Here is a 14,713-nt window from a genome sequence, read left to right on the forward strand (position 1 = left end):
GGATAAAAATTTTCATTGGAATGGTTAAATGAGAGAGAGAGAGAGAGAGAGAGAGAGAGAGAGAGAGAGAGAGAGAGAGAGAGAGAGAGAGAGAGAGAGAGAGAGAGAGAGAGAGAGAGAGAGAGAGACAACAAAAATAGAAATCAAGGATAAAATTAACAATAACACAAAATGTAAAAAATCAACTTCTATAGAAGAGTTAAGTAAAAAATATCAGAAATCAAAAAAATAAGGACCAAATTAAAAAGCATCATATATCACAAATTGAAATTGAATGACTAAATTAAAAAGAAATAAAATTCTTATTAAAGAATCAAGGACAAAAATAAAAAAAAATCAAAAGAAAAAGGATCAAAGCACAAATATCAAAAACAAAGTTCAATCTGCATTTTTTTTATGGGAGGAGAGAGAAAAAAAAAGAAAAAAGATTTACCGGAGACAAACCACTCAACCGTTGATGACACACACCGCACAGGATGAAAGAAGACGTGGTGACACTTCTAACTACATGACAGTTGGGTAGCTTGAACCACCGGGAGACGTCACATGCGTCACTCGAAGTGCATGGAAATTATATGCTAGTAGCTTTTTAAAATTTATTATTATTTTATTATGGTTAACCATGACAATGCCCTTGAAAAAAAAAAGGAAAATAAAATCAACTTCAAAATACATTAATAACCCTTCCTTCACTGAAAGCTTTGATATTGTTAACTTAAAGGTCATTTTAGTAATTCACTTGTCCACTAAAATTGGAAAAAACCAATAACACCCCTAGAACAAAGGATTTTTTTTTTTTTTTGTTCCAAGGTCATTTTAGTATTTCTCCTGTTCATAAAAACAAGGAAAAAGACCCTAATATCCTTTTAAACAAGGCTACATTTGATTTGATGGAGGGGGGAATAGTTATTTTGCTATTGTAATCCACCTTAAGTCATCTGATTAGAGTTTATAATATTTTTATAACTAGAACTAATATGATTTAAAAAATTCAATGGCGAATAACTTGAATTTAAAACCTTGAAACTGAACTGAATCCTTTGAAAAAGAAAGAATGACCCAATTTTTGGAAATTAAAATAATAAATACAAGAGTAAGAAATTAAAACGGTATCAAAGGCATTATATTCATATTTAGTGATGTTTTGTCTCTAGCAGAGAAAAAATATACCAATTTCTTTCTTTCTATTTATTCATGTGCTTCCCCTCCTCTCTTTCTCTCTACTGATTTATGCTTTCGCTACTCTTTTAACTCTTTCTTCTCCCTGGCCTCCTCCTTTTCTTTACTCTTTCTGGTTTCATTAGCATGGGAAACTGCTTGGCGAGCAGCAAGATTGTATCACAAAATGCCATGTTTGAGCAACGAAGTCACAAAGCAGATCAAATGATCGAAAAGACTACAAGACCGTTCGTGCCGTCGACCAAGATAGAGCGAGGTGGCAAGGCGAAGATGGTGGGGTTCAGATTAAATGAAGAGGCGGTTAATGTTGATAAAGATGGCGATCTGGGTGATGAAACGGCATCTAAAGGTGGTGGCGCTGTGAGGATTAGAGTGGTGGTTACAAGAGAAGAGTTAAAGCAAATCTTGAATTTTAGGAAGAACATAAACTACTCTTCTGTGGAGCAATTGGTAAGTGCTCTGAGGTTGAGAGAGAGGAGCAGGCCTGATGAAGGTGGCACGGCCAGTACTGATGGAGGTATCATGTGTGGTAGTTGGAAGCCGCGTTTGGGTAGCATTCCAGAGGAACATTAACGAATATACGTACATCTAACCTGTCATTAAGTCTCTTTCTCCTTGCAAGAACATCATGATTTTGGTAAGGTGAGGCTATATTGATGATCACCATGAATCTTGTACTTTCTTGTTTTGAGAATCTGGTGCAAATGATGATAAGTTTTGACGGGATGATCATGCTCTGCAAGAGATTGTTCATATAAATATAATTAGATATTTCAATTTTCAAGTGTAAAGCGTCAATTACCATTACAGTATCAATCATCAGCTGCAGAACTCTACCTGTAATCGTACCTATGGTGGACTTGGAATTCCTACGGTGTTCCAAACTTTTCAGTGTTCTGAAAACTCCAATCCATTCCTAGTTTTGTATGTTATTCGATTTCTGGATCTCGCTTGCCATACAGACAACCACTTTCTTTTCTATTTCCATTTTAACCCTTCATTTTCCGATTTTCCAGCTAATTTTCTTTTTTTAAAAAAAAAAACCATAACCCACTAAAAGTAATAAGAATATATTCGTTTAAGATTTATCTCTTTTAATTGTATTTTTTTTAATAGGTCCAAAAATAATTTATAAGATGTCACTAGTTATATTAATTTATTTTTTTTGTCTTTTAAAATTTGGATTAATTAAAAAATAATTTTCATAATTTAGTTTAATTTATTTTTTATAAAGTTATCACAGTCTCATTACCTGAATTGTAGATTTGACAAATAAACCTGTATCAATATAATATTTTGTATTTTTAATATTTTAAAATAATATATCTAATATATGATTGTATTAATTTTTAAAAAAGATGTGGTACAATAAATATTATATTTTGAGTTTATAATTATTTTTTTATTAAAAAAATACTTTAGCAACACTTGAAATGTTAAATGAAATTGATCGGAGCACATTGGCCAGCTTGCATATGATTGATGATCATCGACAATTTAAAAAAAAAAAAATAGAATGTTGTTTTAAGATCCAACTGCACTATGGATTCAACCGTTTATTTATAGTGTTTTTTTATTTTTTTCACACCGAACCTTTTGTTTTTTTATTGCAACTTAAGGTCTTCTGTTTTCACCGTCTGTTTATTCCAATTATTATTTTCAAGTCATTAGTGTGTTTTTTATTTTTTTTTCTTCTTTTTTTATCTTGTTTTTTAGATATCGGTAATCAATTTAGCAAGTTCAAAAGACACTTTGACAATCAAGAGAAAAAACTAGTTTGACTAAAAAAAATTTAAGATGATATTGTTTTTTTTTCAAATATTAAAACAATATTATATTGAATTGATCCGGATCAACCCAGATTAATATATAAAATTTACAATCTAAATTATAAGACCGTGATAACATCGTAGAAAACAAATCAAAAAAATATATATTAAAACCCAATTTTCAATAAACATGATGTTAAAGAATAAAATTGAAAGAAAAATTAATTAAAAAGAAGGAAGAAAAACACAAGTCAATCCGGGTTAACATGTCAAATTTTAATCATGAAATTAGGATAACTCAATAAAAAACAAATCAAAACAAATTCTCAATCAAATTCAATATTAAAAAATAAAATCTAAAAATCCTCTTAAAAACGCAAACCATATTTTTAACCCAAAATAAAAATCACTCTCTTTCCTTGTGTTTTTTCTAACCCCCACCGATTGAAGTAATCTGTGATTCGCATCACAACTGCAAGTCAGGATGTAACTTGACGAGATCCAGAGGTGAAAAAGTTTGCTCGTGGGGCCCTCTCGTAGTTTCTCAGAACACATTATGTATCCCAAACAGTTTACGAAGGATGGTTGATTTATTTATTTTGATGTGTAATGCAGACCAGCAACCCTGACAAAGAACACAGGCAAGAAAGTACGATGCTCTCACACCAGAGGAAGTTGGTCTTATGCTGAGAGCTCTGGGTTTCGAAAGTACGTTCAATTATACGTGGCTTCAGGTGAAGTATATGGAGGTGACGAGACATTAGCATCGCTCAAAGCTCTCTTCCCAAATCTCCATTCAAAAGAAGCTTTAGCCAACAAGAGAGAGTTGGCGCCATTTTCATCGTCTTCTTCTCGAATGGCTGCACCAGATTTTATTGTTTGTGACGAAGGTGATGTTTTTTTCTACCAACAACAATGGAAATTAAATATGCCCCAGATATTAGCTGGTCAAAGGTATCTGTGCATTTTTTTTTCTTTGGTTTTATGCATTTTAGTTTATTCAAAAGCAATTCGTAGAACCTTTCAATCTGGTGAGGAATTGTTTCTCCTAAAAATATTTACGTGTTTTCTTGTTTTTGTTTTCAAGTAGTACAGATGGCTTAGCCTATTTCCAGTTGCAAATACAAATTATTGACAAAATTATTATATTTGCAGATTTGATCGCAATTCTAATTTTATTCCTGATGATATAAGTAATATTTATTTTATGATGTACGTAATAGCAATAGTTAAATTTATAATATTTAAATTAAAAATTATTAATATTAATATATTTTTTTTATTTTATAATTTTAATTTAAAAAGCATTCTTAACTAAAACACATTAAACTATTTTTTATTTAACATTAATTTCAACCACAGTTTTAACCAAACATATATAAATATCAAACTAACCTTAATCTAAAATAATTTTATAAAATAATTTTTTTAAAATCATAATCACAAAAACTACAACAATACTAAATAGATCCTCCTATCCCATTTGCTTTTAGAGCATTTTAAAGACAGAAAAAAATGTTCTTCATCCTTGTAGTTTTCTAGATGCTTTAAGTCTCACTTTATGCTTATTTATGCTTATGGCTTTTACAGCTCACTTAATTAACTTTATGTAACAGTTTGAATTTTTTATTAAAATTTTATTAACTAAATAGTGATAGTTTAATTTTCATCATTTTTATTCTTAACTAATAAAATTAAATATAAAATAAATGCAAAAACAAAAAGTAGTATGAATTTATACAAGTTTTAAATTCAAAAAGTTATTATTTAAAAAGGTATTTTATACAATAATATAAATTATATTTTAAAATATCATCTAATAATTTAAATTTTTAAATTAAAATAATTCTTTAACAATGTAATATTTTTTGTGTTGGAAGAGATATTTTAGGCTCAAACGAACAATTCATCGAAAATGCTAAAAAACTGTAAAAATTGTCCATGAGCCGACATAACAAAACATTTGGGAAGGATTTGCCTCTAGGGTTTGAACTCATCTAATTGGTTTCATGGGAGAACCAAATAAGATGAAGCCTGGCAGTTGTGAGTTCCATGGAAATCCTTCATCTTGCATATGCGTGGACTCCACAACCAAGAGCAAAATAATCAATATTGTGAATTCAAATTATTTTCACAGATATTTTTTTAACAGTATAATTTAATTCAATTACATATTCAGTATTTTATTACAAAAATAAAAATTATAATAGAAATACTATCAATTCCACATATTTGTCTCCAAACAAGTTAACAAAATTAAACTAATGTTCAAGCAACAAAGAGATTACGATGTTATCCTGCACCAAATTTGCTAGGTTTTCCTTTGCATGAATTCACCTTCATTCTTCTATTTTATGCTCGCCGGAGTCAACGCGACAAAAAGAACATCTTCCCCTTAAGAGGACAATAATTTTTTATAATGATGTACATTTTTTTTATTACAGTAAATGCTACTGTAACTCTTACAGCATCCGCTGCGCAAATTGACAGAAGCAAATTTTTTTTTTTTTTTTCTCAAAGGATGTTCTGATAACCATGAAATTCACCGGGGTGGTTTCAAGCAATCAGCAACACAAAAGAATCAAATTGCTAGATGTAATCCTTTGGCCGACAATTCATGTCAGGCATTAAAGTGACAAAACAAATGCCTGTCCCATTTCCTATTATTAAGATTTTTATTTCACTCTCACATTATACAATTGAAAGTTCTCAGAGGGAGGGAGGGAGGGAGGGAGGGAGGGAGGCCGCAGGCAGTGATGGAGTAATCACTGCTTCATCAAATTCCTAATAGCGTATGGAAGAATGCCTCCGTGATTGAAATAAGCCAATTCCACCTGCAGTTTAATCAACGGAATCAGCTTTCATGTATGAGCAGATGAAACGCTAACAAAGAACTAAGAAGAAAAAAATACAGGGTCTGGATGGAAAATAAAAAAGCACAGGCATTCAACAATTGCAAAAAGGGTCCGCGTGTCCACTTCCATGTAACTTTTAATGATAAGCATCACAATAATGCACACTCAAAAAAGGACAGCAGAAGGCAACTCAATCCTACTCGTGTAGATATATAATAGCATCCAAGTGGCACTTTAAAAAAATCTTTTACTACGCAGCAGCTATCTAAATGCATCAGCCACATGTATAATCTGACCCGAAGGTCAATTTTAGCCTACCATCTGTTTCATGCAAAGACTTTATTAGCTCCAAGCCCTTCTACAGTTCAATGCGTAAACACAGGCCGAGGTAAATGAGGCCAAAACTCTCCAGTTTAATGATGAGATTTTATTCAGAGTCGGGTGCTTTAGTATAAAAGATTATGATAAAGTTTGGTAGGGTCAAATAGTTCTGTTTTGATATTCCTAGAGTGGCAAATATTTCCACGATCCGCAACGTTTTAGTGGATTGCCAATACCATGCATGAGCAAAGGTACTATTGATATTTTGTCCATGTTGTTCATAAACCTTGAATAAAGTGAACGAACATATTTCCTAAATCACTTCCTCAATTTCCATGAAAAACTTGAGCAATCCCCATGTTTCACCATAATCAAACATGAATTTCAAATAATATAGAGCTTAAGAAAGAGTGAATCACCTCAGTGTCGAAGCGAACTGTGCATATGAAGGATTTCCCATTGTCAGTCGTGACAGTCACATCTTGGCCAGGTCTTATCTCACCGATGTTACTTGGAAGGTCAATAGAATAGCGCTCATGGCCAGTCAATCCTAGTGTGTCTGCATCCTGGCCATCCTTGAAACAGAGTGGAATAATTCCCATTCCCACTAAATTACTGCGATGAATTCTCTCAAAACTCTTGGCAATCACTGCTTTAACTCCCTACAAAAGATGAAGCCCGTAAGAAAGTTTGTGCAAGGGTCAATCCACAGTCGATGATCACAGTTGATATTTAAAACAGAGTTGGATGGGTAGCAACCTATTCAAGCTGAAATGATGAATGTAAAGACTCACCAATAACATGGGACCCTTGGCAGCCCAATCTCTGGAGCTTCCACTTCCATACTCAGCTCCAGCCAAAACAATGGTGTCATATCCAGCACTCTTGTACCTCTGAAATAGTAGATTGATCACATTGAAGATTAGAAATCATAAATCTAAGGTCAAAACATGGGATTTTGCAGAAAAGGATATTTTGGCACAGATAATTACAGGAAACCACTTCAGATCACGGAACTAATATCATGTCTTTGACAATTAAAAAATGCTTTGGTGTATAAAACAACAAAGCAAATACACTTAAACTATCAGAAAATTCATAGGGCACTTTTATACAAAAGGCATCTGCAGTCTAGAGCTCCTCAATTATTGCTTTTGTTGGCATAAAGTAAACTACAAATGAATGATACTGACAATGGAGGTCTGGAATTTAGGGGGAATAAGTCAGGATGGGAAATTGTGTAACATCTAATACCAAGAGACTTACCATTGCTGCATCAAACACATAGAGTTTCTCGCCTGTAGGAATATGGACAGTCTTGGGTCCCACTTCCCCATTCAAAAGTTTGTTAACAAGGCGAATATTGGCAAAGGTTCCCCTAGCCATCACTTCATCGTTTCCGCGACGACTTCCATAAGAGTTGAAGTCTTTGGGATCCACCCCGCGCTCAAGGAGGAATTTTGCAGCAGGACTGTCTCTGTGGATGCTTCCTGCCGGGGAAATGTGATCTGTCGTGATACTATCACCAAAGTTAAGCAAACAGTATGCATCTTTCACCCCATGGGCTCCAGGAGGATTCAGGGTCATGTTCTTGAAGTATGGGGGCTCATGAATATAGGTTGAGTTCGGGTCCCATGCATAGGAAGTTGCAGCTGGTACAGTTAGTTCATTCCACATGGGATTGCCCTTTGTGATAGCCTCATATGTACTTTTGAACATATCAGGCAACACACTGGATTGAACGACCTGAACAGTATGCATCCCAAGTAAATTTCACTCCATACCAGCAGTTATACTTCATATTAAAAAACTGTGTTATAATATCCAAAAATTGACAATGTCTACCTCTGCAACTTCCTCTGTTGTTGGCCAGATATCTTTAAAATAGACACTCTTACCGTCCTTCCCCGTTCCAATTGGCTCCTTGTCAAAGTCAATGTCAACCTGGAAAACATTTTCATGTCACCTTATTGATGAAGAGCAGCAACAATAAGAATGAAATTTCCAATGGAACCACTGCAAATAACCTGGATACTCATAAAGCAAACATAATGCAAAATGTTCAACTTAAAATTATGGTGTTATGTAAATTAGGATTTGGGCAGAAAAAACCCTTCACTATCCCACACTTATTTTCAAAACAAAAATGTGCTTAATAATCCTTATTCAATAGCATCACAGAGACAAAAGTTGGGAACTTGGGGCAGCTAAACTGAATTTCACATGGCGTGCAAAGAACTAGGGTGAAACGTTTAAGGGTAAAGTGGTAAGGGTGTAAAGAGTATAAAGGCGTGGAAGGTTAAAGAGTGTTTGGTGGAAGTTAAAAGTCTACTAGTGGACCTCGGAGAGGACAAAAATAAACCTTGAGCAATATTTAAAAATACATGTCAGTGGGGGCACAACACTAAATGTAAGTGATGCATGGTATAAATTTGAGGAAGGGAGAAAAAACATTGAAAAAGACCTCTGCTACTCGAAACATTTTAGCCAACTCCTACCAAGGTCAAAACTTAATCCCCTTTAACTATCAACTTCCGTTCCTCTCTCCATGAACTCTCTGAAATAAGGTTTACATGTACTCCTTTGACTACATAAAAAGCACACTCTAAGAGATAAACATACCGTGCCAGCAAGGGCATAGGCTACCACTAAAGGAGGTGAAGCAAGATAGTTGGCTCTTGTCAAGGGGTGAACACGGCCCTCAAAATTCCGGTTACCAGAAAGCACAGCAGCTGCAAGAATGTCTGTATAGAAAAAGCAAGGAAGTAATCAGAAATGAAAGGATACAGAAGCTGTCAGAGAACTGATTATTTAATACCCAAATGCGCTCGAGTATGACTCATCATCCATTATCTACATCACAGTTTGAATATAATCTCAAACTTACCATTTTCTGAAATAGCAGAAGCAACAGATTCATCCAAATCCCCAGAATTTCCAATACATGTTGTGCAGCCATATCCAACAATATGGAAACCCTGCTCATTAAAATACTTTTGCAGCCCGCTACAAAATACAAAAGAAATAAAATAAATAAAACCATTATTAGCTGATCTTTTCCTCAGGTATGGAAAAATCAAAAGGAAGTTACATTAGATTATTTTAAAACAAATCAAATTATTCAGTAAATAACAGGAAATACCTTTTCTGTAAATATTTTGTAACAACACCAGAGCCTGGGGCAAGACTTGTTTTTATCCATGGTTTGACCTGGTGAATAATTGAGAAGTGATTGTTACAGAATAATTCAACACTACAGTAGCTTTCACATTCTTAGGAATAAAAATGCTTGTGCCAGATGGATGAGATGGGGGGGGGGGGGGGGGGGGGGGGGATTGGATGGTTATAGCGGGAGGGGTACAGATTTAAGAAGTACACCAAGTTTATGCATGCCTAACCTTTAAACCAAGTTCACAAGCCTTCTTAGCAACAAGAGCAGCACCTAGCATGACACTGGGATTTGATGTATTGGTACAGCTTGTGATTGCAGCAATCACGACACTACCATGCTTCAGCTCTGCTGGCTGTCCATGGAATGAGAACTTTGCCACTTTGTCCTGTGCCTCTTTCGGCACAGCAAAGCCCTGTGTTCATATCAAATTAGGAAGATAATTTGTAGAAAAGCAATAAACAGATGAAGTACAGAAATGTGGCTATCATCCCAACCAAAAAAAAAAAGAAGCTTCCAAGATAGGTCAGAATCCCCTTAATCATATTAAGATTGGATACATTAGGTTCATTATCTAATGCAAATTATCATTTCCTACACAAAATGTAAATGGTGGTAATTCACCCACATCCCCAATACACTACCCTTTTGTCCACACACATAAACAAGTTGGGGGAAGGGAGGTGGGGTGGACATCATAGAACCTATGGTGGAGGCAGGGCTGAGATCTAACAGCAATTGTTTGGGTAGACTGATTGGTAGAGGCTTAATATTCCTTAAGGTTGAAGGAGCAACAACAACAGAAGTTAGAGCACTCGTTATGGCCAGTGTAATCAACAGCTGATGGAAGATGGAACAGAACTGGTACTGATGAAAATAATGGCCAGTAAAAGGCAGTGCTATTACTGGTAGATGTTATGGAGGTGATACGGAAATTTCATTATAGCAGTGTACTTGAAATAGCTAAAGGTAATCAATAACTTTCATTTAAATCTAGCCAAGATGAAATTTGAGCAACATTAATAAGGATGGTGACCAACATTGACTGTTCAGGGAAAAACATAAAGCTGCTGCCTATTTCTCAGCCAATTTGTATGGAAGTCACAAAGTCTATCATTAGAACCAGATACTGATTACATAAAATCTATATGATATGAAATAGCATGAACTTCCTTGACTCAATTCACCACATTAAGGACGGGAAACAGCAAATTATTAAATATTATGAAACAGCAAATTCACCACAACCAGATCGTTTAATTGAACCAAAGATTATGAATACAAGTTACCCACACTGGATGAAACGATTTATAACTGACCTTAAATCCAACTTTGTTACTGAGACAAGAATGCCAATCAGCCTTCATTTCTCTTAATGGAACCCGATCATGTGGTCTGCAAGGAATAATAATGCTTTGATGAGCAATAAATCAGAAGGAAATATATTACATTTGCATTGAGATCATTGAAAATGAGCTACACAGCATCAGTGTGTGAGGTAGTGTGGATGAGTGGGCATTAATGCAAGTAAAAAGCACACACCTCTTTGGTCCAGAAACACAGGGTTCAACATCCGCCAGGTCAAGCTGTAGATAGGATGAGTACACTCTTTCTGCTTGGGGCTGAATTAATTGGCATGGGAAAAGTTAATAATTACATAGTTGCATATGAATAACAAAGTATAGCAGATTATATCGAGTGCTCAGAAGAATGATGAACAATGAGAAAAAAGCTCCTACCTCATCATAGTCAACAAACATTTTGTTTGCACGGAGATATGCTTCTATCCTCGCCACCTAATACAAGAGACCAGTCAACTAGCATCCTTTTTAGATTTCAAGTTGCAAAAAACTATGCATTGAAGAAAACAATGGGACTTACAGTTTCGTCACTCCTTCCAGTCAATTTGAGATATTGTAACGTAACATGATCCACTGGGAAAAACCCCATGGTTGCACCATACTCGGGAGACATGTTAGCAATAGTAGCTCTGTCCGCTAATGATAGCTCACCCATTCCATCACCTGCAGACATGGACAATGTGAAAACCTCATCCAACAAATATAGGAGAGTAGCAATTGAAAGTCGAGTCAATTGAGGTCCATGAAACTCAAATTACCGTAAAACTCAACAAATTTTCCGACAACACCATGCTTCCTCAGCATTTGAGTCACTGTCAAAACCAAGTCAGTAGCTGTGACACCATTGCGTAACTTTCCATTTAACTTGAACCCAACAACACCAGGCAACACCATGCTCATGGGCTGCCAATTTGAGGAAGTGTAATGTTAGCAACAAAACCATAGCACAAAGATCCTCTGCACTTATATCAGATAGTGGGAAATGAATAGCATCCCAAAGCACCAATGCCATTACCAACCCTGTATGTGTACTATGTAAAAGCAAAACAAATACACCTTGAATATTAAAAGAAACATTACATAACTAGAAAGAATAAGCATCCCTAAAAATGCTAAATTAGTAGCACTGACATAATAGGAGAAAATTGTACTTGAGAGTAAACTTCAACCACATAACGCTGATATATACTAGTTAAGAATTATAGACATCCCACAACAAAACAAGTTCAGAATTTACACTAGCATAATGCAAATTCTTTGCTTTTGCATTCATACTCTACTATAATAAAACCATGGTTGAAAAATGACATACTAGTTATCCCGTAAAAAGTTTTAATGTTGACATTGGACAAATATTATTTAACCATGATATAGTCAGCACTAACTACCTGGCCAAGCATTGTAGCCTCTGCTTCAATACCTCCAACTCCCCAGCCAGCAACTCCTAAACCATCAATCATGGTTGTATGAGAATCAGTTCCGACCACACTATCAGGGTAGAGTACACCGTCAGTGTTGAAAACAACACGTCCAAGATATTCAAGATTCACCTGAAATTTAAGTTAGCATGGAAACTCATTCAAAACCCCAACAGCCACAGTACACCAATAAGAGATAAATAGGATGCTTAATCTGATCTTTTATTTATCAAATGAAATAAGCAATTATATGAACTGTAAAGAACATGCAAACAGGAACATAACCAGCTTGCTACTGAAAGTGAGAGTTATATGCCAATATGTCAAATCTCAGAAAATGTAATGCACAATCCTTACGTACTATACCTGATGCACAATACCAGAACCTGGAGGAACCACAAGCATATTTTGGAAAGCAGTGGACCCCCATTTAAGAAAAGCAAATCTCTCCTTGTTCCTCTTAAACTCAAGCTCCATGTTTGCCTGCACTGCATTTTCTGATCTTGCCACGTCAACTTGAACTGAATGATCAATGACAAGATCAACAGGAACCTGCAAACAAAGTAGTTTCAGACATTTGATCAGGAACAATGAACAAGAAGAGTTCAGACAGAAAACAGCAAAGGGCAGTGACAGCTTTCCAAAAGAAGATATAGGCAGCGAAATTTACTAGGCCTGTCCAGAAAAAGTGTTTTACTGCTGGTTTTGAAACAGAAACTGATAATTACAGGTCATGGTGACCTTGCTCAAAGCAAATAGCAAGAAAAGGAAGACACACACCAAAGGATTGATCTTGTTGGAATCACCGCCGAGTTGGCCCATGGCATCACGCATAGAAGCAAGATCAACAACAGCTGGTACTCCAGTAAAATCCTGAAACAAAAGATACAGATTAAAACACAAAGTAGTATGACAGTAAAAACAGTGTCTACCTTCTGAAGATTATGACATACCTGCAAAAGAACACGAGCAGGCTTGAACGGAATTTCAACTTGTTTCGGAGATGTGTTTTCCCAATCAATGATTTTTTCAACATCATCCTTTGTAACTTGGAAGTTGTCACAATTACGAATAGCAGATTCCAAAAGGATTCTGATAGAATAGGGCAGCTTATCTGCCATCGACACCAGAAACACACGTCACAGGTCACGCATGGTCATGGTTATCTTAATAAGTTAACGTAATTTTGACAAGCCAAATGAAAAGAAGCACAAAAATGTTGTAGAGATTACCGATCCTTGGATCATTAAGAGCAGGCAAACTATAGAATTTTCCAAACTCGCCGCCTCCTGGCTTGGGGAGGCTGGTGAAAATTCCCTTGAAAGGATGTTCAGGAGCTGAAGAAATCAATTAGTGTTACTATTTGATCATTAATAATTAATAATTAAAGCAGGTTCTAAAGAAAAGGACCCACTCCCTTCAGTACTGAGAAAGCAACCACCCGATTACAACAGACATGAAAATGACATCAAGTTTCTACCTAAAAATAAAATAATAATCATTTCCCAAACACTTAAAAAGGCAAATGATTTCCTCTAAATAGCAAAGCAATCCAATAGCTTAAAAAAAATTACAGAAACCGAGAAACAATCCAAAATTATTATTTGAGAAAATGAGAATCAAGAGTACCCATAGTAGCGATCTTTCGCTGGAAGCGTTCGACAAAAGGAGCGACGGCTCTGATCTGGTGGCGAAGAGTAGCAGGAGAGCGCCAATCTACACCGTGGCTCCAACGACGGTAGGAGCAGCGGAGGGATCGAACAGCGGAAGAGAAGCTAAGAGATCGGAGCTGATTATTATTGGTCAAAGAAGGAGGAGTAAATTTAGGAGGAGAGAGAAGGGAAGTTCTAGAGACTGAAGGAGAAAACCTAGCCCTAGAAGCTCTAAGAATTGCAGAGGCTGAGGCCGAGGCCGAGCTTGAGCTTGTTGTATACATGATGATTTCACATAAAAAAGTACAAGAGATAAGGTTTAGATTGCAGAGAGAAAGGAAGCTAGCAACAAATATTTTGATTGATGATGATGATGATTTGGGAGAGGCGTGTGGCGAGCAACAGGGAGACCTACGTCTGCGTGCCGCTCTCTTCTATAACGTTAAAATACTGGTTCAGAACTCGGCCCGGGAAGAAAGGAGACTTGCATGGAGAGTTGATTATTATAACTCAATTCTTGCAGTTTATTTGAACGAGAATCTTTGATTTTTCTTTTTTAAAGCCTTTTAAAAAAATTATTTTTATTTATTTTAAATTAATTTTTTTAATTTTTTTAAATTATATATTAAAATAAATTTTAAAAAAATATATTATTTTAATATATTTTTAAATAAACAAATATTTTAAAAAATCAATCGATATAACACTACTACACAAATTTAAATTTAAATTTATTTCAAATCACAATTTAATCATGTTGAAAATTTTAAAAAATTAGTTTTAAATTTTTTTTCTTTTGATATGTTATATATATAAAAAAAAATTAAATATTGTAATATATTTTTTGAAAAATAATATCTAAGTCACTGTCGTACACACAATTAGACAAAAATGTATTTTTTGTCCGCAAGAAATTACTAGGTTTCCTTGCATGGAGTTTTCTGGAGTAAAATGGAGGCGGAAAACTACTACATTGCCCCCTACTTTTT

General features: G+C 35.0%; 2 protein-coding genes across 2 annotated transcripts; one reads left to right on the forward strand and one right to left on the reverse strand.

The window, feature by feature from the left end:
• The first annotated feature begins 1,144 nt into the window (after positions 1–1,144).
• LOC7462054 (uncharacterized) lies at positions 1,145–2,125 on the forward strand. The gene has a single exon (XM_002320424.3). The coding sequence runs from the start codon at positions 1,306–1,308 to the stop codon at positions 1,750–1,752; it is 447 nt and encodes a 148-aa protein (XP_002320460.1). The 5' UTR covers positions 1,145–1,305; the 3' UTR covers positions 1,753–2,125.
• A 3,201-nt stretch (positions 2,126–5,326) lies between these two features.
• On the reverse strand, positions 5,327–14,242 carry LOC7468501 (aconitate hydratase, cytoplasmic). Its single transcript, XM_002321090.4, has 20 exons — positions 13,702–14,242; positions 13,305–13,409; positions 13,026–13,186; positions 12,853–12,945; positions 12,439–12,624; positions 12,043–12,204; positions 11,413–11,557; positions 11,175–11,317; positions 11,033–11,089; positions 10,836–10,915; positions 10,613–10,688; positions 9,523–9,708; positions 9,267–9,334; positions 9,012–9,130; positions 8,747–8,868; positions 7,970–8,068; positions 7,391–7,870; positions 6,919–7,017; positions 6,544–6,786; positions 5,327–5,782 (listed from the first exon to the last, which is right to left on the reverse strand). Exons 1-20 carry the CDS (start codon positions 14,006–14,008, stop codon positions 5,714–5,716), a joined length of 3,000 nt encoding a protein of 999 aa, XP_002321126.2. The 5' UTR covers positions 14,009–14,242; the 3' UTR covers positions 5,327–5,713.
• Positions 14,243–14,713: the final 471 nt, after the last annotated feature.

This window comes from Populus trichocarpa, chromosome 14, assembly GCF_000002775.5.
Source record: "Populus trichocarpa isolate Nisqually-1 chromosome 14, P.trichocarpa_v4.1, whole genome shotgun sequence".
Classification (NCBI taxonomy): Eukaryota; Viridiplantae; Streptophyta; class Magnoliopsida; order Malpighiales; family Salicaceae; genus Populus; species Populus trichocarpa.

Bases quoted from the DNA above. Each gene is read 5' to 3' on its own strand.
- LOC7468501 (XM_002321090.4), bottom strand. From the start codon at position 14,008: ATGTATACAACAAGCTCAAGCTCGGCCTCGGCCTCAGCCTCTGCAATT. The intron at 13,410-13,701 runs GTACTCTTGATT...TGATTTCTTCAG, and splicing joins GCGAAAGATCGCTACTATGG to CTCCTGAACATCCTTTCAAG. The intron at 7,871-7,969 runs GTAGACATTGTC...CATACTGTTCAG, and splicing joins CAACAGAGGAAGTTGCAGAG to GTCGTTCAATCCAGTGTGTT.
- LOC7462054 (XM_002320424.3), top strand. From the start codon at position 1,306: ATGGGAAACTGCTTGGCGAGCAGCAAGATTGTATCACAAAATGCCATG.